The following is a 26,387-nucleotide window of genomic DNA, read 5'->3' as shown; positions in this document are numbered from 1 at the left end:
GATTTGAATCACTCTCCCAAATTGATTTGGTCAAATCTGATTTGGAGATTCAACTGCCACTGAATTAATTGGCGGAATCTCCGAATCGGCTCTATCTCCCGCCCACTCTCTGAGCCCTGCCAATGGCTGCTCCACATGGCCCTAGCTCCCAGCTTTGAAAAAAAAAAAAAAAAAAAAGCTCAGCACTGATCGGTTGCTGCCAGGTGTGGAGAGGTGGGGTGTTACCCATGCCATGTGCAGAGTCCCCCCCCACCTGGCAGCAGCTGTTGAGTGGGGGCTTTTTTTTAAAAAAAGCTGGGGCATGCGTGGCAGCCATGGCAGGGGCTGGGAGAGTGGGTGGCAGTCAGGGTGTGCTCAGGGGGGCTGAGGAAGAAGGCAGGAAATGGGGCCTCACAGGGGTCCCCCCATGGTCCTCTTCTCCCTCCTCTAGCCCCCACTCTCCCGCCCCTACTTACCAGCATGGAGTCCAGGTTCTGCTCCCTGCTGCAGCCAGCAGAGACTGCCTGAATCTCCGAAGCTCTCTGAATCTTTTTGGAATCGATTTGGAGAGCTTCAAATCAATTCAGACCTTTTAACTGGTCACCTGATCCGATTTGGATTCAGAGATTCAGATGCCGAATCGGGCCGAATCTCCTCCGAACAGAATTAGTACCTGAAGCTTCGCACAGCCCTACGGCTTATAGACATGCTCATTCATGTACATACTTACCAGTTGGCATATGCAGCACCTTTTTTGAGCGTTATGGCTGCCATCTTGGTCAACATACCAGGGACAGAAATGGAGACTTCTAGAGCTAAAGGCATGAGCATGAGCTGCTATAACTTAAACTATAGAGCCACCGGGCTCATAACCTTTGTACAGTGGGAGACCAGAAAAATACACATTCACCAGTAAGTTACACTGATAGAGTGTAATTGGTAGAGCACATTTGTATTTTGCCCATGCCATTAGTTGTGTATGTACCACTTGGGTATTTGTGGGTTTTTTAAATTCAAACACTTATCCTTTCTAAGACGGATTCAGTGCCTCCAGGGCCCTAAATGCACAGCTAGCTCTAAGACTGCCCCAGGACAGAGACATCTGCCACCTCCACACATCACTGAAAAAAATAGGCCCGCAAGAGACTAGATGCTGCCTGCAGGCAACTGTAGCAGTATCTATTTTGGCATTCTGTTTTGAGAGTGTTATTTTGCTCAGCCTGCCAAGCCATAGTCTTTATTTTTGACCTGGAAGTCCATAGTGCATTCTCTTGCAGTGAAACAGCTACTATTTTAAACAAGCCCTAAGCAGTAGTAAAGGAGTGACTTTCCTGAACACATTCACCTGGTTGGAAGCTGCTCTATCCCCAGTAAATAAATAAGATAAATAAACAAGTGAGAAGGGGTAGCTGGGTGATCCCTGTTTGCCACAGTTGTGCCTGGGGCTGATGACTAGAAGCTTTGCTTCCTGCGATCCCTTCATAGCATCTGATGAAGTAAGACACAATTTACAAAAGCGTATGCATCTCTGATTAGTCCATAAGGGTGTGTACAGAAATGTTCTGTGCACATTTTACAGTGATGTAATTTAGAGCACTTTATATAGCCCTATAAAGGTACATGACAGAAGTGTAGTATTTGGTGGCGAGGGAGGGTGGGGTGGAGCACAGCCTCTGTTCCTCCCTGCACTTTCCAGGCTGGGTAGCAGGGGGTGCTTTACAGCCTCCTGGAGCTTTTCCACTGATCAGAAATTTGATCAGCATACAGAAGTTATTTAAAGTGCTATAGGTTGCTAAAGTGCTGTCAAATACAGCACTTAAAATGTAATCCCTTGTTTAACAATGGTTAGTTTAAAGCATTGTACCCATTTTAAAATGCTGCAAAGGCATGCGATTCTGTAAAGGCACAGCAATAAAGCACTTTAAGTGGTGAAAAATGCAACTTCTGTACACACCCTAAGGTGCCTGACTTTAGACATAGTTAACTACCTCTCCCTAAGCTAATGAGTCTTACCCTGTTCTTAAAGCAATAGCCAAAATATTTACGTTTCATCCTCCCATCCCCATCCCAGAACGTGTCACAAGATTCTTTTCACAGATGCCTCAGTACTGTAGCAATTCTGTGTTCTCCCATATGATACAGTCTGAATCTCTGAAGGATGACTGAGGTTCCTGGTACAGCAGTCATATGGTACACATTGATAGTTTCACCCTCTGGCTTGTCTCACAATGAAACAATAGTTTCCCTATCCTCTTGGACATCTAGTTCAATCAATCTTCTGTCTGCTTAGTTAATGGAGTTTGAGCCAGCTTCATCTTTTTAGTAACATGCTTCCATAAGAGAGAGAGCCTTTAGGCCCTGATTAAGCATGGCACTTAAGCATGCATTTCCCTAGAAGCATAGAAGTAGTCACATGGAAGCCATGGGGCCAGTGCCATAGCAATGAAGTTTTGTGCCCGTGTAAAGCCTGCAGTGGCATCCCACCCTCATCCCATGACCAGATCTGGGGGGCACATGCCCCCTCATGCTTGCTCAGGAGTGCACACAGCAGAGGAAATTGCCCTCCCCTCATCCCTGTGCCCCCCTCTGCCCTGCCCAAATGAGCTGCTTGTGCCTCTGTCCCATGCCCTGCCCTGCCCCTGCTGGGCAGCACCTATCGGCGTCCCTTCGCTTCGGCACCCAGGGCGGTCGCCCCCACCCTGCTATGACACTGCATAGGGCTAAGTACCGTGCTCCACTGGTATTAATGTGCACCACTTTCAACTTCCCTCTAACACAATGTTTCCCAAACTGTTTAAAATTGGGGCACACTTTTTTTCTAAATTAAAACTGGCAGTGCACATTGTCTGCACACACACACCAGTGGTGCCAAACCTTTTGTCCCTGAGGGCTTGATGAGTGGTGCCAGGTTGGTCCACAGGCTGTTGGTTCACTCTGTTTTGTGAGTTCACTCTTGCTACATGGCGCTGGCATGGCCAGAACCCAATCCTGCTGTGTGGAGCCTGGAAATCTGGCAGCAGGGGACCAGTGGTATTGTTAATTGCCATTGTTTCCCCACCACCACATTTCCAGATGCGTGGGAAACTTTATGCGCCAGCTCTGATATTGATAAATTATCACTTTTTGAGGTATGCTTCCGCTGCTTTGCAGCACATTAGTTTGCCACGGCATGCTCTTTGGGAACCACTGCAACATCTTTTGGCTCTAGTGACACCTCCTGAGACGAAGCCCATCATTTTAAGGCAAACAAAAATCACCATTCCTGAAACATTTAAAATTCATTCAGCTTTCCTTTTCTCATTCACATTCATGCCATCTTCTCTAGGTCTTTGCCACAAACAGTGACTCTTCCATTTACATCTGCCTTGATGGGATTTGATTGGGTGGACCAAGGTGTCAAGGAAACTATTCAATACGGTGAGAATTAAAGTCCACAGAGGAGTTGTGATCCTCATTATCCCTTCACCCTAATGCTGAAGCCAAGTGATATGACATAATTACCTCAAAGTAGTTTACCTGGGATTTTACAGTGTTGTACCACAAATTTACTCTGTAGTAAGAAGCAGGCTCATGACCAGCTCTCCCAAGTTGGCAGCCTGTCAGCCATAGGTACTGTTACAGCCCCAGCCGCTAGATGGCAGAGAGCCAGCCTGCACTGGGCAAAGAGTAATCCCCAGAATGAATTGACCAGGGGAGCCAACATACCATGCGTTCCAGGCAGTAACTTTCCCACACTGGAAAGTTACTACCAATTTTTCAAGTGGTAACTTTACCCTGGAGTCAAATGATCTACTGCATAGTAAGGCGGTGTGCCATGTGTCCGCCCTGCTTTTAACCATGCAATACAGTCAATTTACTACGTAGTAACCTTGTGCCGGCACTCTCACATGGAATGCTTCCCCTCCCAGAGTTAAAGGAGAACTCTTTTCCCATTTTTGATTTTACATTAAAGCATAGTATAAAGAAACATGACCTATTTATGTCCCAAGAGGGCTCAGACAGATTCTTTGGCCCAGTGAATTGCTAGGATGGTTTGTGGGTCCCTGGGACAGAAGTTTTTCCATGATTTATCTTCTGGTCATAGTTTTGGGAAGAAAATCTAAATCACAGAATTAAAGGCTTTGCTTCATGTTTTATAGTCTTGACTGCACATAGTGCTAAAAACCCTGGCCTAACTAAGCAAAGCATTGAAAGATGAGAGGAGTGCTGCTGATTACAAAGGAACTGCTTACAAGCTCAAGGTAAAACACCTGCATAAAAGCTTTGGAGACTGGGGCCAGAGTACTCAGTATTTTCAAGGATTCAGCCTGATGTGAAATCTGTTTTTATAGTATGGAAGTTTTGGGGGTAGGAGGGGAGGATTATTTGGGTTTTTTTTTTGTTGTTGCTGAGTTTTTTTTGGACAAGATCCTAAAATGACCCTAAATGTTCTTTTCCTCCCCACTTTGGAAAACTTTGATCTTTTATCAGAATTCAATTATTGTAATTGTTTTGACCAAAAGTGATGCTTTGTCAAAATATTTTGATTAATGGAAAACAAATTTTCCAAGGAAATCCATTGTTTTTGCAAAAGTTTCACTGGATAGTGAAACATCCAGTTGTCCATCAAAAAACAAGTATGACAGAAAATTTTCAACAGCCCTAATTTTTTCATCATTTTAATTAAGCAAAAGACCATGAAAACAATTCCAGTGCTCTAAAGTAGATGTGACTATTTTTAGAATCAAAACCAGATGTTCCCCACTAATGATCCAGTTTGTCATTGACCCCTTCCAGGTCTGTACAGCAAGTAAAAGAGGAACATCTGCTGGTAAGAATGAGATGCATATGTTTCTGCAAGTTTCTTAATTTGCTCTTTTTTTTCCTTAAAGAAGTCTGATAAACAGAATAACCTCATCAAGCATAACAAAAACAAAGCCCCAATTCTGCAATTTCAATTAGCTTAGCATTCATATGGTTCCCATCACCATCAGATATGTGGTGGCCTCATAGTCTGTAATACATTCTTTTTCCAGCATCCTGTGCAATAGGGAAGTTTTAGTACCCTATTTTACTTCTGGGAGGCCTAGAAGGATGAAAGGCTGTATTCCACTTATTAGGAATCCAAATATGATCCTATTTCGTCCTGCTTACTTTCCTGAAATTCCATTAATGCATCTACTTTTGCAAGATCCTGTCATCTTAGCCTTTAAGACTAAGGCTGTATGTACATGAAATGAGGGGCGTGTGCGCATGACACTTTAAAGTGGGTTAAATGCTTTTGCACCACTTTAATGGTGGTGTTTGCACGCGTCAGTGGTGTATTATGCAGTAATTCCAGCTGCTGTAGCAAATTCGGCGGCGTAACATGCCTTAAATGACCGGGGGCACAGCAAACTAAACCTCCGAGGAGTCTGCTACCCTACAGCCATGCAGAGAAGCACCAGGTTCCATGCAGCTCCGTGACTCTGCAGGAAGCCTGTGCAGGCAGCCTGGCAGCGGCTCAGGAAGGCAGGCTCCGCCCAAGAAAAGAAAAAAAAAGCAGCGAGCCTGATATATATTTTGTTCCCCCTGGAGCCTTCCTGCCTGCCTGAGCTGCACTGCGGCTCAGTGCTTCCCTCTGTGGCTGTGGTGCCCCCTGGGACCACCCAAGCCGGGTGCCTGCAGGTTTGTGCATAACATGGGGGCTTAAAGGGCCCTAAGTTGAAGGGGTGTTTTAAAAAACCCACCGCTTCAATTTTGGGTCCCCATTTTGTCTACATGCACCCCTAGTCACAGAAAGTAGGAGGAAGACCCACTCACCCTTTTTGTTAACAGTTTTTCAGTGGAATAGGATCATGCCCAGGTAAAGTAAGATCTTACCTTAAGTGACTTGCCCAAAGTCACAGAACAAATCTGAGTCACAGCAGGAGACAGAACTCAGGCCCTCTAACTATGTGGTAGCACCTTAGCCTCAGGACAGCCTTTCCTCCCTCCTTTCATTCCTCCAGCTAGCAAGACTTTGGGCTGCAAGTTGGCTGTTACTGTGCTGAATTCAGTCAGTCAAGATTTAAACCAATGGAACTGGGAGAAGCTCATTTAACCCAAGTTTAACTAAAACACTTGTTAGTTCTGGGACATAATATTGCAGGAAAAAGAAGAAAACCCATCAAGCCCACATATAAATCTGGAGAGCAAATTCAACAACATAATATTTAGGACAAAATACCTGCAAGCCAAGCTCTCTCCTTCTGCTTCACTTTGCGTAAACATTTATTTCATATAAAGGGATAAAAAAGCAGGACAGTAGCAATGTACACCCAGTTTATTTTGCACTAGTTTCAGTGGCTAGAAGTGCAAGGCAATGGGGAATGTGCCTGCAGGAATCATGCACAGACTTCAGAACGTGTTATGCTACCCTTTGAATGCAAAGAAAAACAGCCACCTACCTATGGATATTGTCTTCAAGCTCTTTCACCTTCAACTCATCCTCTTCTGACTGTCTCCTTCTGGCTTCTTCCTCTTCTGCTGAGCCAGCAGGAATCCCTTGTAACAGCCATTTTTCTCGAAGTGCTTTTGACTGTAAGGGAAAAAGGAAATGAAAACCTTATTCCCTAATCCAGAGGAGAATCTAAATCTGCTTTCATATATTTTTCTGGCTCCCACAGAATCACCAATTAACACTTTAAACATTAGACACATTCACTTCTGGTTAGTCCATTACAGATCTATCTATATGTCAGGTTAGCTGGAAGCAGGCACATCAGTTTTACAGTAGGCTGTGCTTGTGAATGTGCATGTCCTAATCTAAAGTGATTTTAAATTCCTAATAAAAACAGAATTTCAAACCATTCAAATTAAACAGTCCCAGAAGAACTGAAATCCTAGAAAAGATTCAGGATCTTTCATGAACTGTAAGCCAAAGCTGGGAAGAACATACTCCTAAATGGTACATTTTCAAAAGCAGAGAGCAGTGCGTTTCAAATGTTACATGCTTCCAAAAAATTAAGATTATTCATGTATGTTAGGGGCTGGAAGGGATTTCATGAGAACATCAGGCCCGATGAAAGTGACTAGAGATTAATTGCAATATATATATATCTCTCTCTCAAAAAGATCACCCATAGAAATGCTCACAATCACCTACCCAGGCAAAGATGAAAAAGGATTCCCAGATAACATATGATAATTCACTTGTACCTGAGAATCTGTCATTCCTGGATCTTACAGCTGCACCTCCAGAAATGTAATATATCTCATCCAGTGCACCAAATGCCCTGATGGAAAATATGTAGGAGAGACCAAACAACAACTGCACACCAGAGTGAATGCACACTGGAAATCTATCAAAGACAAGACTACCCAATTACCAATGGGGGCACATTTCTCCCAAGAAAACCACTCTTTCTCCAGTCTCTCAGTCCTGATCCTCAAAGGAAACTTACAAAACACTTCCCAGAGATGAGCCTATGAACTCCACTTCATCAGCCTCCTGGACACTAAAAATCATGGACTAAATATAGACCATGGATTTATGACACATTATAGCCTGCCTAACATCTGACTCCCTAGGTCTCTCTCCACTATTTATCTCCCTTCTCTCTCTTTCCCTCCCTCCCCAGCCTGTCTGTCACCCACTGACCCCTCAATCTACATTTTCACTGACTACCTGTCTTGTATGCATACCAGCCCAGCCTCTGGCTTCTTTACTTTTCATTCCATCCAGGAAGAACACACACCAACTGCTGAAACTTCCTTAGCCTGAGGAAGGGTTTCTGAACCGGAAAGCTTGCTTAATAATTGTTTTCCAACTATTTAAGTTGATCTAATAAAAAGATATCAGATTCACCCAAAGAACCTTGTCTGCCAGAGAATACTGCAACACACTAAAGTCAAGAACAGGCATTCATTTCTAGCAGTGCAAATGTCTCAACATTTTTGAGACATTTCCTCTGCTAGAAATCTTTCTGCTTGTTTGTTCTTCCCTTGTTCTCCACGCCTTCATCAGACTGGGGTGATCTTGGTCTGGGGAAGGAATGGGGAGCAGAGGCTCCACTCCTTGTTACCAGGACCAGAAGGGGAGTGGAGCAGCATACAGGCATTCAGAGTGCAGACAGAAGTGACAATTTTTGCCCAATCTGCCCATAGAAAGAGATCCATAGCCATGACCAAACACAAGTTCACGGTTGCAGACCACTTAAAAAAAATGTCTGATCAGGCAAAAATCTTAACTCTCTTGCCTGAGGGTTCAGATAAAGACATTTCAAAACAGAGTGTCTTTTGTAACTTCTGTCTGCCTATCACTGTTTTTAGAATGGGAGGGGGAATAGGGAGCAGAGGGAGTTCAGTCTGGGGGTTTTTCAGCCCCCACTGGAGGGTGGGTTGGGTGTATTGGAACCCTCCTTTAGGTGTGAGGGGGCTCCAATTCACCCACCCCACTCTCCAATGCCTGATGGGGAACCCCTAAAAGAGTTCCCTCTGCTCCCTTTCCGAAAACAGGGGCAAACTGGGAGGGAGGAGGCGCCATTGCTAGGAGAAGCTGTCTGCAGGCTCCCAGCCAACAACTAGATTCCCCTCCCTCCTGGAATAAACAGCGAGCTTCTGCTTGGTCAGGGGGATTGTTGTAACACAGAATGCTTCGTACGAAGTGTTCTCAATTACTGTGGGAAGCGGCACTTCTGTCTGTGCCCTCAGTCTTGCAAGAGAGTTTCTCTGACAGTGGAGACCATCTAGGTGCTGTGTTTCACCTAGGAGGTACTGAACGAACACCTGTATACAGCTAGTTTTTACTGGGAGAATGGTATGTGGCTGAAGATTGTAGTAACTAGTGGCAGTAGTACATGACCAATAAGACAGTATATGAGTTTCCTCCATGTCTTCCATATATTTCCATTAACCTATCAGCATCACTGTATCTTAGGGGGACAGGAGGGGAGGGGGAAATCATACGGGATTCTGTTCTAGGTCCAGTGTTGTTTAGTATTTGTATTAATGACATAAATACAGAATACATTGATCATGTCTGCAGACAACCCAAAGACTGTAAGGAATTTCAAACACTGCAAGCTAGGATAAAAATTCCAAAGGATCTTGATAGATTGGAGAATTGGACTACAGACAGTAAGAGGAGATTCAACACAGAAAAAATGCAATGTTATTATGCACATATGTAAAGACAATCAAGATGGAGAGGCTCAATAATGTGTATAGATCCTGGTTTTCTCTGTTTAAAAAACTGCAAATTTTCCGATAAAAAAAAAAAATTGCAAATGCTCTGATTTATAAAACCAAAATCAACATTTTTTCTGTGATTAAAATGAAATCTATAGATATATCTATGTATATATCTATAGATAGATACAGATATTAGTTTAACACAATGCTTTATTGATACATTTACAATTTTAAAGCAATTTGGAAGCCTGCTAGTACCTCAATCACTATAATAAAATAAATGACAAATACCTATAAAAACCCCCAAATCAAACACAAGCATTTATTATGGAAAATCAGAACTCTGTGTGTCCCCTTTGCTCATCAGGATGTGGGTCCAGCTGTGGCTGTCTCCCCCATTGCTTTGTGATGCTGAGCAGCCCTGATATGCCGACGCCCTGCCTACGCCATTGCTGCTCACTCCTGACCCACAGCCCCCTCCAGCCCTGCTGGCGCCCCTCACTCCTGACCCACAGCCCCCTGGCCCTGCCAGTGTCCTTCCCTCCCAACCCACAGCCCCCTGGCCCTGCCAGTGTCCCTCCCTCCCAACCCTCAGCTCTGCTGGTGCCCTTCACTTGATTTGCTGCACCCTGCCCTCAGAGTGTGAGCAAAGGAGTGGGCCTGTGGGGAAGGGAAGGTGTGGGTACAGGCAATGCATGGGAGGAGGGTGGGGGGGCATGTGCCTCCCTGAGAGTTCTGTGTCCATGGCAGGGTGTTGGGCTGCTGTGGGGCTGGACCAGCTCTGGGCAGGAGCTGCCTCTGCAGCCCAGGGTGCAGGAGTCTGTGTAGAAGGGAGCACTGCACTGCCATGGCCACCAAGTGAGCTGCCCCCTGCCCACCTGGCAGCAGTGGGGGGCACAACTCCACAGCACTTCTGTGCCTCATCTTAGTGGCTATGGCAACATGGCACTGTCTTCTGCTCTGGGTCCCATGGACTGGGCCATGGAAGCAGCCCCTCTGGAGCTGGTCCAGCCCTGCACCCTGTTGTGGGCACAGAAGTCTTGAGGGGCATATGTCCCTCCCATCCCATCACCTATGCCACTTCCCACCCCCCAAATGCGTGGCCAGACTCTGCCCCTGCCCAGTTTGTGCTTCTTCCCCACCACGCAATGTGTGGCCTGTCCCCCCCACTCCCCTGGACACTTACCTGGAGGGAACTGTGGGAGCTGCTCTTCATCAATGCCTGGCTGCCATGTTGTCGTCATTGTCGGCAGTCCCTCAAAGTCAAGGATGATGTCTGTCAGGTTTGGTGGTTCCTCAGGTGACCGAGGGGCCCAATTCTGGATACACACATTCTTCAGCAATGGGGGCATATTGTTGCATGGGAGAAAGTCATTCACAGCCCTGTGTTGGTCTCCTTCTCTTTCCTCCACTGCCATCATTCCACCTCGATACCGAGTCTTGAATTGGTGTGTGCCTTGGTGAATCAGGTGGCACCACACCGAATGGTCAGCAGCTTGCTCCTCCCAGCCTTTGGTGTTGATGGCTTTGTGCTTCACGGCAACCTTGAGTGTGTCTTTGTACTGTTTCCTTTGAGCATTAGCCAATGGTGAGCTGGGAAAAGTGAATCTGGCAAGGGAGGCAGTTCTTGAACATCTGGATGCAGTGGCCCATCCATCAGAGTTGATTTCTCAAGAGCAAGGCTTCAATGCTGGTAGCCGCAGCTTCATGGAGGACTGGTCTGGCAGTCCTCCCATTTGATCCCCAGGATTCAACACAAACACTGCTGGTGAAAGCTCTCAAGGGTCTTAATGTGGTGTTGGGAGACGGACCAGATTTCACTGCAGTAGAGAAGGGTGGTCAGCACAATAGCCTTCCAAACCAGGACCATCGTCAACTTCTGAAGGTCTCTATTTTTGATGACACGTTATCGCACCTTGAAGAAGGTGGCATTGGCACAGCTGACCCGGTGCTGGACTTCTTTAAATCGATGGTAGTCCGTTGAGAGGGTTGGCTGCAAGATACGGAAAGTACTCTACATACTCCAGAGCCTCCCCATCCCTGTAGATAGCGCAAGGGATGTTCAGCTGGCCTAGGAAGGGCTAAGTCTCTTATACGAAGTGTTGTAAAGATCTAAGGTGGCTTGCACATCCTATGCAGAGTGAGCCATCAAGCAGCAATTGTCCACAAACTGAAGGTCATGGATATCCTTGGTGGTGAGTTTAATTTTTGCCTGGAAGCACCCAAGGTTGAAAAGCTCCCTGTCCAGTTGATACTGGATACTGATGGTGGATGATAGATCATCTCAGATGAGGTGGATGATGATGGTTAGGTAGATGGTGAAGACGGTAAGGGCAAATCACACAAACTTTTGACCCTGGTCTGGATGAGGAAGGTGTCTGTTTCAGATCTTCCACTCGGGACAGTGGTGGTCATATCATCATGCAGGAGCCTCAGCATGGTGACAAACTTCAGTGGGCAGCCAAGGCATTGGAGGATGGTCCACAGAGCTTCACGATTTAAGGAATCAAATGCCTTGGTTGGGTCAATGAAGGCAAGGAACTGTTCTTGATTTTGGTCCCAACATTTTCCTTGGATCTGCCTGGCAAAGAAAACCATGTCCACAGTGCCCCGGGATGGTCGGAAGCCGCACATATTTCCAGAAGGATCTCCTCAGTGACAGGACAAAGGTGGTTCAGGAGGATGCAGGCCAGGATCTTACCCACAATAGACAGGGGAAAAATCCCCCTGTAGTTCCCACAGTCATATTTGTCCCCCTTCTTGTAGATGGTCAAGATGGTCACATTCTTGAAATCCTCTTTGTTGCAAAGGTGGGGATGTCCTTTTTGTCCCAAAGGTGGAGGATAAATCAGTGGAGTGGTGATGTGAGCCAGAAGCCGCCAGTATGGTAGACCTCTGTGGGTATACCATCCAGCCTGCAGGCTTTGTTGGTCTTCATCTGTTGGAGGGCCCACTTCAGATCTCCAATGGTTGGTGGATCACCAAGGAAATACACCACAGGGCATTGTGGGATGGCTTGGAGGGTCTCCTCTGATACAGTAGACTCCTAGTTAAGGCGGAGTTGGAAATGTTCCTTCTGATGCAGATGGCTGGCATCATCGTCTTTGAGAAGCCAGAAGCTGTCCTGTGATTGGAGGAGGTTTTGTCCAATGGAGCAGGGTCCGTAGGTTGTCTTGGCAGCCTGGAAGAAATTACACGTCATGCTGGTTGACATAGCCTTGGATCATGTGTGCTTTCTCCATCTACTAGTTGTTCTTCATGTCACGGATGCGTCAGTGGACCTCAGCCTTCAGCAGGTGGCATGTTTCTGTCTTTCGCCGAGTTTGTGGATGGCTTTGCCAGGCAATAAAGGCTGCACCCTTCCACTTGAGGAGATCACAGATATGAGTGGTCATTGGAGTTGAACCAATCCTGGTTCGGTTGCAATGTAAACCCAATAGTCTGGGTGCAGGTGTCTTGGACAGCAGACTTGAGCTGCTCCCAGTGTGCCTGGATGGAGATGTCATCAGCAGTAGGGACTTGCTCCAGTGCACTATACAACTGGTCCTGGAACTCCTCCCGCTGCCCAGGGTCCTTCAGAGCTGTGACGTTCAGCTGTCTCTAGGCAGCTTTCTGGGTCTTCTGGTGTCTTGGTGCCAGGCAGATGTTCATCACCAAGCACACAAGTCGGTGGTCTGTCCAGCAATCTTCAGACCCCTTCATGGCCCCTGTGACAAGCACCTGCCTCAGGTCTCTACCTTGGATGATGATGTAGTCCAATAGGTGCCAGTGCTCTGACCTCGGATGTCTCCACATGATCTTGAGCCAGTCTTTCTGGTGGAAGACGTTTATCATGATCAGGCTGTGTTGGGCACATTTGGTCAGGAGCAGGATATTGTTGGTCTTGGCCTTCCCCACACCATTGTTGCCGATAGTTCCGCTCCAGATTTCATCATCATGTCCAACCTGGGCATTGAAGTCGCCCAGGAGAATGACTTTGTTGTCCCTGGGGATAGAGGCAAAGGCATTGTTGAGATCAGAGTAGAACCTTTCCTTGACTTTCTCACTGGAATCCAGAGTTGGAGCATATGCGCTGATGACAGTGGTGCATTGGTTTTGGCTGAGGTGCAGGTGAAGAGTCATCAGCTTTTCACTGACACCCAAAGGGAGTTTGGGGAGCACATCAGCAATCTTGTTCCTGATGGTGAAACTGACTTTGTTGATACTTACCTGCATGGAACTGTGGGAGCTGCTTTCCACCATGGCCTGGTTGCCATGTGCATGTGTGCTCACACATGTACATGTAGCGTCCCCTTCCTCGATTGCCCTCCTTCTGCTCCCTACAGCCTTTTGCAAGCTGGAACTCTGCCAGCTGGTAACTCTCCATTTCCCATTGTGGCAGGACGGCCCCTAGGGGTGCCGTGACCTCCCCTAGTGGTGCCGTGACCTCCCCTAGTGTCCTTGCCTACCATGCCATTTCTGGGTCTTTCACATCCTCCGTCTCGCCCGCCACGTCTTTGATCTTGTTTGTTCAGTGAAGGAGGCTGCCTTCCTACCCTTCTTGGCACTGGGCCGGTCTTACTGTGCCGGGGTTTCCTCTGAGTCCCGGTGCTGGTGTTATCCGGGGCCAACCCAATACACGCGCCCCCTCCTGGAGGCGGCTCTCCCTGGTTGTGCCCCTCCTCGCCCGGCACGGGCTTCCCAACCAGCTTACTCCATATCTCTCAGGCAGCGCCCCGCTCAGGCCTGCCTCCCTTATACTCCGTGGCCACTCGCGTGCTGGCCTGCGTCCTGCACTTCCCTGGGCCTCTATGCCCACCTTCGGGCCTGTGGTTGCGCCTCCCAGGCTGTGCACCCATGCTTGGGCCTGTCTATGCCCAACCTGGGCCTTTGCACGTGCCTCTTGCGTCTGCTGCCCACACTCAGGCCCTCTTATGCCCAACTTGGGCCCAGGCTCGCGTCTCCTGCGTGCTCTGCCCGCACTCGCTCCTTGCCCTCTCTCTGGGGCCTATACTGCGCTCCTTGCGCTTGGGGCGCAGGCAGCCACCACTGTGCCTGGCCCCTTGACCCTTCTCCAGGTCCGTTCCCCCAACCAGGCAAAACACCGCCCTCCTGGGCTGGGGTCCGCAACCCCACACACTGCGCCTCTCCGGCGCAGCACCGCGCCTTGCCGGCGCTAACAATAGTGCCCCACTGGCACTGTGCCCCTACTGGGCACTGGGAACCCCCAAGCTGCTGGGGAGCCCCCCTGAGGCCTCCTCACTCCCCTACAGCCTCACCCGGTCCTCCGGTGTAAACTGTAACCAAACTTAAGCCACCTGGCCACAACATAAACAACAGAGCCTCCTGCTCATAACACATAAACACCAAGCCCCCACCAGGGCTCTCAATCCTACCTCCCTTCAGGGTGTTCTTGTTCCCAGCATCATTGCAGCCGGTCAGCGTGGTAAGGCTGCAACCACCCATCCAGGCTGCTCAGCTCTGCCGCAGAGCTCCTACTCCTGTGACAGCCAGAAGGGAACTGCTGCTCTGGCTCAGGCCTGGGCGGTTTATAATGGCCCGGCCCTGCCCCCTTCCAGTCACCTGACTGGCTGGTTGCCTTAGCAACTGGCAGCTGCCCTGCCCTGATGATTGGCAGCTCAGTCCAACAGCACCTGAGCTGCCCTGGTGACTGACAGTTCTGCCAATCTCACTCACTCCGTCACGGGGCACCTATGCGACTCCGTGACACCCATCTCTTTTCCTTTAAAGGGGAAAATCTGTGCTTTTCTCCATTAAAGGAGAAAACCCATAATTCTCCGTATTTTTCCACAGCAAACAGAAAACCCAGATCCCTGATGATGAGCTAGAGAAGAGACATCAGAGGCAGGCAAGACAAGATGGTATTTGGCATACTTGCCAAACTGGCTCAACTGAGTTTGTATGTGCAAGTTACTGAAAGGGTCTGCTTGTTGCATACCAGGCTCAGCTACACAAGAAGCTGTGGTGGTACTTGGTAACCCACCGAAGTGGCAAACTCCATAGTCTCCCAAGACTGATGGCTGCCAATGAAGGAAAATCAAATATACAAATTCAGAATGGAGGAAAAACTGGTATTTTAGGAAGAATTCAGGGGTTATGATGAATCACAAACTCAGCAGGAATCAGTAATGTGACACTATCACTAAAAAAAGGAAATGCTATTTTGTATTAAGAAAAGCATCATTTGCAAAGTATGGAGGGAGTGGGGACTCTACTGAGCACTGTTTCGAAACCACATAAAAAAAGAAGTAGAGACATTGGAGAGGGTGTAGACACAAGCAACCAAGATGATAAAGCATCTAGAAAGCAATCTATCTTCAGAAAGGTTGAAGGAATGGGGTATGTCTACTTGGGAGAAAAGTGTGCAGCAAACAGAAAACCCAGATCCCTTGGAAGAAAAGTGGAATAAATATTTGAAAACTGGTATCTCTAAAGACGAGATACCAGTTTTCAAATATTTTAAAGGATACAATGAAGAAGATGGAGAAACACTGTTCTCCCTTAACAGTCAGTAAACAATGCTTTAAACTACAGCCAAACAGATAGAGATCAAATATCAGAAAAACAACTCCCCAACTGTGAGAATAGTAGGTCTACAGAACAAGCTACTTAGGGAGGTTGTTGGAATCTCAAGATTGGCTCAGCATCTGTCTGGGATAGTTTGGTAATACTGGATCATTTAACTGTGCAGAGGGTTGAATGAGATGATTTTTGAAGTTTCGTTCAACCCTAGGGTTCCTTAATACTATACTCTTATTTAAACTCCTAACAGCTAGTACACATCTGCTGAGTTATACTGATGTAAATGTACTAGTGGTGAGATATTCTTAGGGTATTGGTCTATGTAAGGCAGGGGGGGCCAGCCTTTTGGGCAGACAGGCCACAAGTTACCCCCTGCCAGAATTACCCGCACTGCCTCGAATGCCACTCCCATCCTGTTTCCTTGCCCAATTAGCTACTCTGCTTTCTGTTCTTTGTCCTGTGCCCTACCCAATCTGCTGCTCTGCTTTCTGCTCCCTGCCCTATCTACCTCTGTGTTGCCTGCCCCCTCCCTGGTCTGCCACATGCCACATAAAGAGGCTGCCCATGTTACTTGTGGTACATATACTGCAGGTTGGTCACCCTCGATATAAAGCATGTCAGCCTCCCCATCCTCCCAAGAGCCTAATATGTATATACATTCTGTAAGAGGGCAAATAGGATAGAATAGCACCAAGTTTCCTTGCTGGAACAGAATAAGATTGCTGCAAACTGAATAGGAATTTGAAAAACCTGCTTGTTTGTTCTTCTTTTAAGGGAAGGTTATTTTATCATTTTATTTGTCATCATCTGTATATCTCCAACATTTATGCACCAGCTATTTCATAGCATGAGGTGATCTACCTTATATCAGATCATCAGATTTTTATGTGACAGCAGGCAAAGCAGCTATGTAATATGAAAAAGCAAATTAGACTTTATTAGTGCCTGCTCACACTGACTTCACCATTATGTGGATCAGGGCATTTTGCCTTTAAAAAGGAAACTTGTCATTTCACAGCAGGTCGGAATATCCATCCTGGATCAGAGATGTCAGCCACAATTAAATTCAGTGAGGGATGTCATTGGCTTGAATGGAAACAAGGCTGTCTCCACTTTACTAATCTATCCAGGCTGTTATCTTGCCTCCCACAATGGGAGTTTTTACTTTCCTCTGCAGTATGGGACAGGGTCCTCACACCTAATTAGTGCTCTGTCACTGTAGAGGCCTCTAGCATTGGTGGTGTCCGGGCCTCTCCTATTCTTGGCCTGTGGCACACAGTTTAGTCTCTTAAATACTTAAATGCTTTAGTTTAACTGAAGTTTCGAGTTTAGTTTCGAGATACCTGGATGAAATTACTGGCTGGTGACTTACAAGATTAGATGATCAAATGGTCTTCCCTGGCCTTCAGCATTATGCAGCTTTGAAAACCTTTCAGTTCTCTGTTAGGCATGAAGTTCACTGTGCAATATTATGCATGGAGATACAGGGGAGGAATTCTTCCTGACCCAACCTTTAAACCATTTTGGCTCTAACTCAGCAAAGAATTTAACTATGTCCATAAGTCCCATGAATGCTAAGCATATGCTTAACTGCTTTGCTAAGATCAGGATCCTTATGTATTATGGTATTATTAAGCATGCATTAATCATCTCATAATCATTCAGCCCATTTAAAAATCTATCTTATAGCCTTCTGGAGCAATGAGTTCCATAAGTTGAATATAGCTGGGTGAACTGGCATTGCACTGGATGTATTTTATATATACTGCCTTTCAATGCCACACCTCTTATAAATTATGGCAGAACCAAGACTCTGACTCAGATGTGAGTCCTTGGTTTCCCTGCCTGATCCTTTGATTATGTTGTTGTGAAATTCTCTTTCAAATACCATGCTCTTTAGGATTCTTGAAAATGTGGAAGTGTGCACATAACTAATTATAACTGACTGGGAAAGGCAAGAATGCTTTGGAGAAGTTTCATATGTTTTGAAAAACAAGAGATTTTGATAGGATTTTCTCCATCCTGTTTCAGGAGCCTTCAGCCAAATCCTGAGCTCAGGGCAGCCAAACAGCCATTAACATTTATGAGTGATTTGAATGGAGGGAGATACAACAGCAGAGGGGACTGTTATGGCATGTTGTCACTGCACAATTAACCCAGGTGACTGATACATGGGTTACCCCAGCCCAGGTGCATGCGTCCCTTTAGCAAAACCATAAATGTGTTATTACCCCACCAGGGCTGCATTTGTGTGTGTGTATCTGGGGGCACATTCCATTTTGTTTTTCTGGGATGCTCTGGGACTCTTTCCTAATTCTTTATGGAGCTTGTGAGGGACTATGTCTGTCGACAAAGAAGAACTATAGGAATATCATTGGCAGGTTCTTACCGCTTTGAGATGTTCTTTCTTCCATCCTTACCACAAAGGGGGTGGGTTCCTGATAGGGCTAAATTGGAGCCCAGGCTTAAAGCACATGCAAAACCCAAGTCATAGGGTTTTTAGTGTGGAGAATGGGGAGGACTAAATCCCAGATAAAGGCTTAGTTTAACTTGCAATGAAGAACTGCCAATACAGGTTTCCCTCGATTTATGCAGTACATGCATTCCCGGAGAATGGTGCATAAATCTAATTTGCATAAAGTGAACCCACTTTACAATGTAACAAATAGGGATAGGTTCCCATGGCGGTGAGGGAGGGAGGGAGGGAGTGAGGCTGGGACTAGGGAATGGGCGGGGGAGGGGTGCCACTCCCGGGGCTGCACAAGGCAGCAAAGCCGAGGAAACAGTGGCACCCACCCCAGCCCATGCTGGAGTGGCCCCGGGAGTGGCCAGCATCAGCTATCTGCAGCCATTGGATCCAAAGGATCCTATCCTCCACGCCCAAAGGATAAGCAAGGGGGGTAAGAGTGCTCAGAAACCCCCTTGGCTGAGCAAGGGCATTCGGCAATGCCTGAGGACTAAAAGGGGGTGTACAACCAGTGGAAGGGAGGAACTATCACCAAGGAGGAGTACTCCTCCTTGGCCCCGGAGTGTAGGAGGGCTATTAGGAAGGCCAAGGCAGAGATGGAGCTCAGGCTAGCGTCCAGAATTAAGGACAACAAAACATCCTTTTTCAAGTACATTGGGAGCAAGAAGAGGGCACCAGGCAATGTAGGGCCCCTGCAAGATGCAGACAGTAATCTTGTGGCTACGTTAGACAAGAAAGCTGATATTTTTAACAGTTTCTTTGCCTCCATTTTCTTGAACAGGGACTGGGATATCCCACCTACCAGAGGTAGGGACAATCTTGGGGATAGCTCTGTCAGGCCTTCAGTCAGTGCAGATGTAGTTAGGGATCTTCTGGAAGGGTTAGACATTTTTAAATCTGCAGGTCCAGATGCCCTCCATCCCCCAGAATGTTGAGGGAGCTGGCAGAGCCCTTAGCCCGGCTGTATTAGCATTCATGGTCATCTGGCCAGGTGCCAGGGGATTGGAAACTGGCTAATGTCCCAATTTTCAACTAAGGGAGGAAGGAGGACCCAAGTAACTATAGGCCTGTAAGCCTCACCTCGGTGCCCGGGAAGATCTTGGAGAGAATCATTAAGGAGAACATCTTTAGGGGCCCAGCAGGGGAGATCATGCTTAGGAGCAATCAGCATGGGTTCATCAAAGGCAGGTCCTGCCTGACCAACCTGATTGCCTTTTATGACCAAGTAATTAAATCCTTGGATGATGGTACCACCGTGGACATAGTCTTTCTAGACTTTAAGAAGGCCTTTGACACTGTCTCTCACCGCATCCTCATCAATAAATTAAGCGACTGTGGCATTGATGCCTGCACAGTTGGATGGGTAAAAAATTGGCTGATGAGGCGCACCAAGAGAGTAGTGGTGGACAGGCTGTACTCAACCTGGTGAGATGTGAGCAGTGGGGTACCACAGGGCTCGGTCCTCAGGCCCGCACTGTTTAAGATCTTCATCAGTGATTTGGACAAGGGGGTGGAAAGCACGCTGTCCAAGTTTGCTGATGACACTAAGATGTGGGGCGAGGTGGACACACTTGAAGGGAGAGAGAGGCTGCAAACAGACTTAGACAGACTACAAAAATGGGCAGATGAGAACAGGATGGGGTTCAATGTAGACAAATACAGGGTGCTGCACATTGGGAGAAGAAATCCACAGCATACATACAGGCTGGGGAGTTCCCTCCTTGAAAGCACAGGGGGAAAGGGATCTTGGAGTCATTACTCACTCCAAGATGAACATGAGCTGCCAATGCTAGACTGCAGCCAGCAAGGCCAGCCATACCTTGTCATGCATCCAAAGGTGCATCTCAAGCCTGTCCAGAGAGGTGATACTCCCCCTCTGTGTGACTTTGGTCAGGCCGCAGTTGGAGTACTGTGTCCAGTACTGGGCACCGCACTTTGAAAGGGATGTGGCTAACCAGGAAAGGGTTCAGAGGAGGGTCACCCACTTGGTGAGAGGGCAGCAGGACAGGCCCTATGAGGAAAGACTGAGGGACCTGAACCTGTTCAACCTCAGCAAGAGGAGGCTGAGGGGGGATCTGGTGGCCACCTACAAACTCATCAGGAGAGATCAACAGCACATAGGTAGAGCCCTTTTCTCCCCAGCACCACCTGGGGTGACAAGGAAAAATGGTAATAAACTGATGGAGAATAGGTTTAGGTTAGAGATCAGAAGGCAGTATTTTTCAGTTAGGTTGGTCAAAATCTGGAACCAACTTCCCAGGGAAGTGATCCTCGCCCCTACCTTGGGCAAATTCAAGAGGAGGTTGGATAATCACCTGTCTGGGGTTTTGTGAACCCAGCATTCATTCCTGCCTGTGGCAGGGGGTCAGGCTAGATGATCTGTCCAGGTCCCTCCTGACCCTAACTACTATGAAACTATTGGGCTGCACCATACTCCGCCTGTCCCCCTGTACCTGGGCTCCGCTTGTCCACACTTTCCTCTGCTCCTGGGCTGCACTGTGCCCTGGTGCAGGCAGCTGGTGTCAGATGCTCCCAGGGCCACTCCAGCATGGGCTGGGATGAGTGCTGCACCCCACACCACCTGGGGCTCTGCTTATCTGCACTCACCTCAGCCCATGCCAACATCATCTGCCTGTGCTAGGGCATGGTGCAGCCCAGAAGCTGAGGTGAGTGCAGACAAGTGGAGCCCAGGTGTGGGAGGACAGGCGGAGCACCATGCAGCCCTGCTGCTTCAGGCAGCTGGCACCAGCCACTTCCGGGGCCGCTGCAGCTGGGGCTGGGATGAGAGTGCCATGGCCCTTTTCCCTCCGCTCACAGACTCACCTGCTTGGGCAGGGTGTGGGGGTCTATGCTGATCACAAAAGAGTGAATTTACCTTGCATATAATGAATGATGGGTCTAAATATGTTCATTGCATAAGAGCGAATTCACGTATAAAGAACCCGCAGAAATCAAGGGAAACGTGTAGTTGAGGGCTCAGATCTTCTTGTATATACAATTCTCCTTTGAGAGTGTATTTGACTTAAGGGCAAGCCAAGGGTAAAGAGGGTGAGCCAGGGATAAGAACAGCAAGTGGCTTGTCACTAAGGTCCAGACATGGTGACAGCCCAGTTTGTCAGGACTAAGGATGTACATATACCTTCTAGTTTTTGGCCCATAATTGTCAATTGATATAATTTTTCCATTTTAAAAATGGAGGATTGTCTGGAATGCCTGTGAGAAATCTAGTTACTCTAATGGTGATGAATGACAAAAAGGCCAGCTTATTATAGACTGCAAATGCCAAAGTCTACATAATAGGGGTGCATTTATATAATGCAGGCTGTTAAAAGTCACTTACCTGATTATTAAAGAGCTGTCAAAGTGTAAGTTCTAGTAATCCATCTATTAGTACAGAACTTGCCAATTAGAGAATAAAGTCTTGATTCAGCATATTGGGACATATTTGCTGTTCAGCATATGCTGAAGTCCTTTGGGGATGTAAGCTCATACTCAGGTGCTTAGTCAAAACTGAGTCTAAAAAATCCATAAGAGTGACTATTCTGATTTGGTACAATACTTTTAACACAGAAATACTCTCTTTCAGGGCAGCTGCCAATTGAGATAACATGCAGTCTATTAGGGAGATCTCAGGCGAGAGGATTCTTTTGTTAACTGAAGATCTATAATGGGTTGGTTTCTAAAACACTGGGTAAACGTTGATGTTCTTTATGTCTCTGTTAACTGGATTTGCTATTTTATCTTAGTATCTTTAAACTATTTCTTTGCTGTGTTACTGACAACAGTACAAGGGACAGACTGGGAAAAGGCAGTATTTCCACCTCCTCCCTCTAATTTTGGCAGCCAAGCAAAATATATTTTATAAAAATAATAATAGGTGGGATTTTCAAATGTTTCTTAGTAATTTAGGAGCACAAGTCCTGCAATCAGTGATCCTTGTGCCCCTCAGTGATTTAAATAATTAACAGACATTGTTTTTGAAGCAGGATCAGTTTTTCCTGTATGTGTCCTAGCACAGCTGATCCACTTCACTGATGTCTAGAAATGTTGCTGGGACCCTTGCCCTGGGTGCCATGCCCCAACTCAGGGCATGCATGTGCCAGTGGAGGATCCCACTGGACGTTTCCTCAGCTTTGGGGGTTCCCCATTTGTAGACATGCACCCCTGAGTGGGCCATGAGAATCCCTTACAAGGGGGATACTTGGGGCATGCATTTGCAAGGGGTGGACCCCCATGGGGGATGCCTGTCTTGCAGACACCTGTCCCAAGTCAGGGGGATCAACATATGTACATGTCTGCAAGCATACCCTGGGAATTTTCCTGCAGGGAACTGTGACTGCCTTTGGTCATAGCACCATGTTTAGGTACTTGCAGTGCAATAATGGGCTAGGATATCTGTTTCCTTACAATCTGTGCCGCCATAAAATTTTTTATGGTGGCATAGGAGAGACATCTCTTTGCTAGAGGTGCACCGATAAAGATGTTCTTGTCTGATACTGATAGCTGATTATTAACCAGCCACATCGGCTGATACCGATCCAATAACCAATTTACGGGAATGCAGCCAGGCAGTGTGGAGAACAGCTCCCTGCAGGTACATATGTGGGGGAGAAGAGGCATGGGAAAGGGTGTCGTGGGACAGATAGACGCCCCCAGTGAGGGAGGGAGGGAGGGAGGGAGGGAGGGAATGGGGCAGGGATTGGGGGTGCTGCTCAGCTAGGGTGGTGAATGGGACTCAGGGTTGGGGTGGATGTCGGGAGCAGGACAGAGCCACAAACAGGTTGCCCAGGGGATCAGCATTCTGGCACTTAAAAATGGCAGTGGGGGTGCTTGAATGACCCTTAGTTCAAGCACTGCAAGCACAATTTTTAACTGCGGGAATGCTCTTAACCTGAGCCAAGCTGAGCAGGGTGATAGCAGATAGGGGCTGCTTGCTGTAGGCTGGGAACTCTCTGCCTTTGCTCTGCAGGGCCCATGCTGGCCAGGCGCCCCTTCCCCTCCTGGCAGTGGGAGGCACAACTCACCACCCCAACTGCTGCCAGGTGGGCAGAATGTGCTCTAGGCTGGCCTGTGCCATTCTATCCTACTACAATAAATGAGTGGGGTCTGTTGCATGATGGACTATTTAGCTTTCAAAAAACATGACTGAGTTTAAATCAGATCAAATGCTAAATACCATGACTCCTAAACAGAGGAAAAGTTGGAGTCAAGTATCTAACTTTGAGACTCTAACAGCCAGACTTAAGATGATGACTGCTACAACCTTTCCCATTTTAACCCTATTACATACAATCCCAGAATTGTTAATGTATTCCTGAATAGAGTACAATTTGGACTCTCTTGAGGAAATATATTCACTTAATAATTTCTCCTTATTTTGTCATGATGCATTAGAACTCCTGTTTCCTGGGTGAGCCGTCAGCATATTTTACCTCAAGTCAAACTGGCAGCTTGGTTTTTGCAGGCTGAGCTCATCATTCCCAGAGGGGAAAGGGCACTTTCATTTTCAAAAGAACTAGTTTGGCTATTAACACTGCACCTGGGAATTTAGAGTAGGCTATTCTGGGAAGTGAAGAAATGTTTTAGAAATATTCCTCAAGACAGGGTACTTGCTGTGTTGGAGCTGATTCAATAACATGTTATTTATATGCACACACACAATAAGTCCATATGATACAAATATACCACATGGCCATGTAATACAACATGTACTCTATGTGTGTCCATTTATGAATACCCCCATTTTCAGGCATGGCCCCCACACAAACTAGGTCTCTCTTAGCTTCCCCATTTGACTGACCCGCTACACTAGGGGTGCAGACAAAAGTGACAATTTTCATCCAATCTGGCCACAGAAAGTGGTCCATAGCCATGACCAACACAAGTGCATGGCTGCAGACAGCTTCAAAATGGCCAGTTGAATGAAAATCTCAATCTTCATTGCATGAGGGGTCAGATAAAAATATTTCAAAATAGTATGTCTTCTGTAACTTCTGTCTGTGCTGGTTCTCAGCCTGTGGCTGTTTTCAGAATGGGGGAAAGGGAGTGGAGGGAGTTTAGCCTGTGGTTTTTTTCAGCCTCTGCTGGAGGAAGGGGTGGGTATATTGGAGCTCTCCCCCAAGGTGAGGGGCTCCATTTCACCTACCTCACCCTCCAGTGCTGGCTGAGGAACTCCTAGCATGAGGTCCCGCCAGTCCCTTTCCCCTGTCCCGTTTTGAAATAGGGAGAGGGTGGGAGAAAGGAGGGGCCATTGCTTGGGGAAACCAGCTAGATTCCCCGCCCCCAGTGAGCTTCTGTTTGTTCCAGGGGATCAGAACGCTTCCTCTGAAGTGCCCTCAGTTACAGTGGGGAGTTGTACTTCTGTCTGCACTCCTTGACGCTAATTCAGTCTGTACGTTGTTGCAGGAGACTCAGGGGCATAGAGGCATAACACTTGTCACTCACAGAAGCATAGCAACTTTTGCAACCAAGCCTCCCCTAGGTCTCTTTGCATGCAGCTCCTGTGGCTGTTTAACAGCTGGCCTGCCCCCTACAACCTCCTTTATGTTTGCTATCAGTCCTCGCAGGACTTGTTTCATTCAGTCCATTGTCCCTACTCAGTCTCCAGCATTTCCTTACAATCTAATAAGCTTTTACATGCTTTATGCTTTAAAGTGAACATTTTATCCAGTATTGTTCAGCCTATGGCTCGCAGGCCAGATATAGCCCTGAGTCATGTCATCTAGCTTGCAGGGCTCTCCATGGGTCCTTAAATTTGGTGGCAGGGAGCACCGACAATTAATAGTGCCACATCTCTCCCTGCACACCAGAATGGGCCCATGAACTGGATGCCATGTCTGGCAGCAGCAACCCAAGTATGCCACTCTGCAACGTGTTGTCTGTTTCCTAAACTGTAAGCCATGCAGTTGCATTTCCCAAAGTACCTACCTTCACGTTAATCAAGTTACCTGCAATATCAAACAGGCACAGCTACACTGCTTCCAGTGTAGGAGATGTCTTGAACACAGCAGCTAGTTATGTCAGAAAGGTCCACTATTGGGCAGGGTAAGTTTACAATTCAGACCATGCCCATGTGGTAATCATACAGGAGCTTGTGGAAAGCAAGAGTTAAAGCACTTGTTGAAGGACATATTTTGTCTGTGTCATATTTAATACAGGACAGGAGACAAAATAACACAACCCTGACCATTTGGATCCTGACACAGGGATTTAAACAAGTAATGTTGGGCAGGGGGCTGTACCTGATGATCTTGCAAGGTCCCTTCCAGCCTTAATGTCTATGAAATCTATCTGATCACGATCTTTCCAATATGATCATGCATACAAATGAAATGGGACATTACTTGAGACATTTTGGGGAAAGGATTCCCAAATCTCTTTCCCAGAGTCCTACTGCAAAGGTGACTAAAACAAGTAAAAAATTAATCTAAGCTCACTTTTCTCAACCTGATCTCATCTCCTCCAGTATGCACACATGGTGTGCTAATGCAAAGCTAATTTGTCTCTGCAGCTGGTCAATAAAATTTAGTGCCCTAAGTCTTTTCTCAGAAGGATGTTTCTGGAAAGCCCGCTACAAACTAGGGGTACATACACACATACTAACTTGCTGACAGGTAAGTTGACTTAACTGTCAGAGTGTACATACATAGGTGGAGCAGAGCTGACTTAAATGCAGTGCAAAATAATACGCCTCTGAGATGTATTATCTTGAGTTGCATTAGTTAAGTCAACTTAGCTCACAAGATGGCTGCCACCATGTCAAGAAGTTGTGTGTGTGTATGCTCCGACATGGCTTAAGTCGATTTAGCTAAATTGACTTAGTACGCATGTACGCAACCCAAGAAGGACAAGGCATGTTTGCAAATAATCCAGTTGTGTTTAAGTGCTTCAAAGCTGGGAACTCCAAAGCTCTGTTGGTCTCTGCATCATAGGACTTATGGACATCCAACCAGGGAGCACTAACACATCCATGTGACCTATCAGTAGTTATAAAACACCTTGGGAATCGAAACATATGCTCTGGAGTGGAGGGTGGGGAGTGTGTATTTAATTAGAGCCAGTCTAATTGAAACACCTGCAGCATCATGTGTAGTCAGTATCCCACCATTCAAAATAGTGGTGGGTGTGCTTTAACTAAAGCTCATCAAATGAATTTTAGTTAAAGCACCCCGGCATTATTTTGAAATGCTGGATGCTGAATACATGTGACATCAAGGCTGCTGGAGAATGCTAATTAGCATGCCCCAGCAGACTCACAGCAGACTCAATTAATCGAGTCTGCTTAGAC

At 46.9% G+C, this 26,387-nt stretch overlaps 1 protein-coding gene across 2 annotated transcripts in view; it reads right to left on the bottom strand.

Moving 5' to 3' along the window:
- Positions 1–26,387, bottom strand: part of LOC109323397 (A-kinase anchor protein 2-like) — a 459,659-nt gene that overhangs the window by 324,917 nt on the left and 108,355 nt on the right. For both annotated transcript variants that reach the window (XM_019554905.1, XM_019554904.1), the window contains exon 3: positions 6,387–6,517. In XM_019554905.1, coding sequence (XP_019410450.1) covers positions 6,387–6,517 — 131 coding nt within the window. The remainder of the gene's footprint in view (positions 1–6,386; positions 6,518–26,387) is intronic.

This window comes from Crocodylus porosus, unplaced genomic scaffold, assembly GCF_001723895.1.
Source record: "Crocodylus porosus isolate Cpor-Errol unplaced genomic scaffold, CroPor_comp1, whole genome shotgun sequence".
Taxonomy (NCBI): Eukaryota; Metazoa; Chordata; order Crocodylia; family Crocodylidae; genus Crocodylus; species Crocodylus porosus.
The sequence above is the reverse complement of the archived record's forward strand: the minus strand, read 5'-3'. Positions and strand labels throughout refer to the sequence as shown.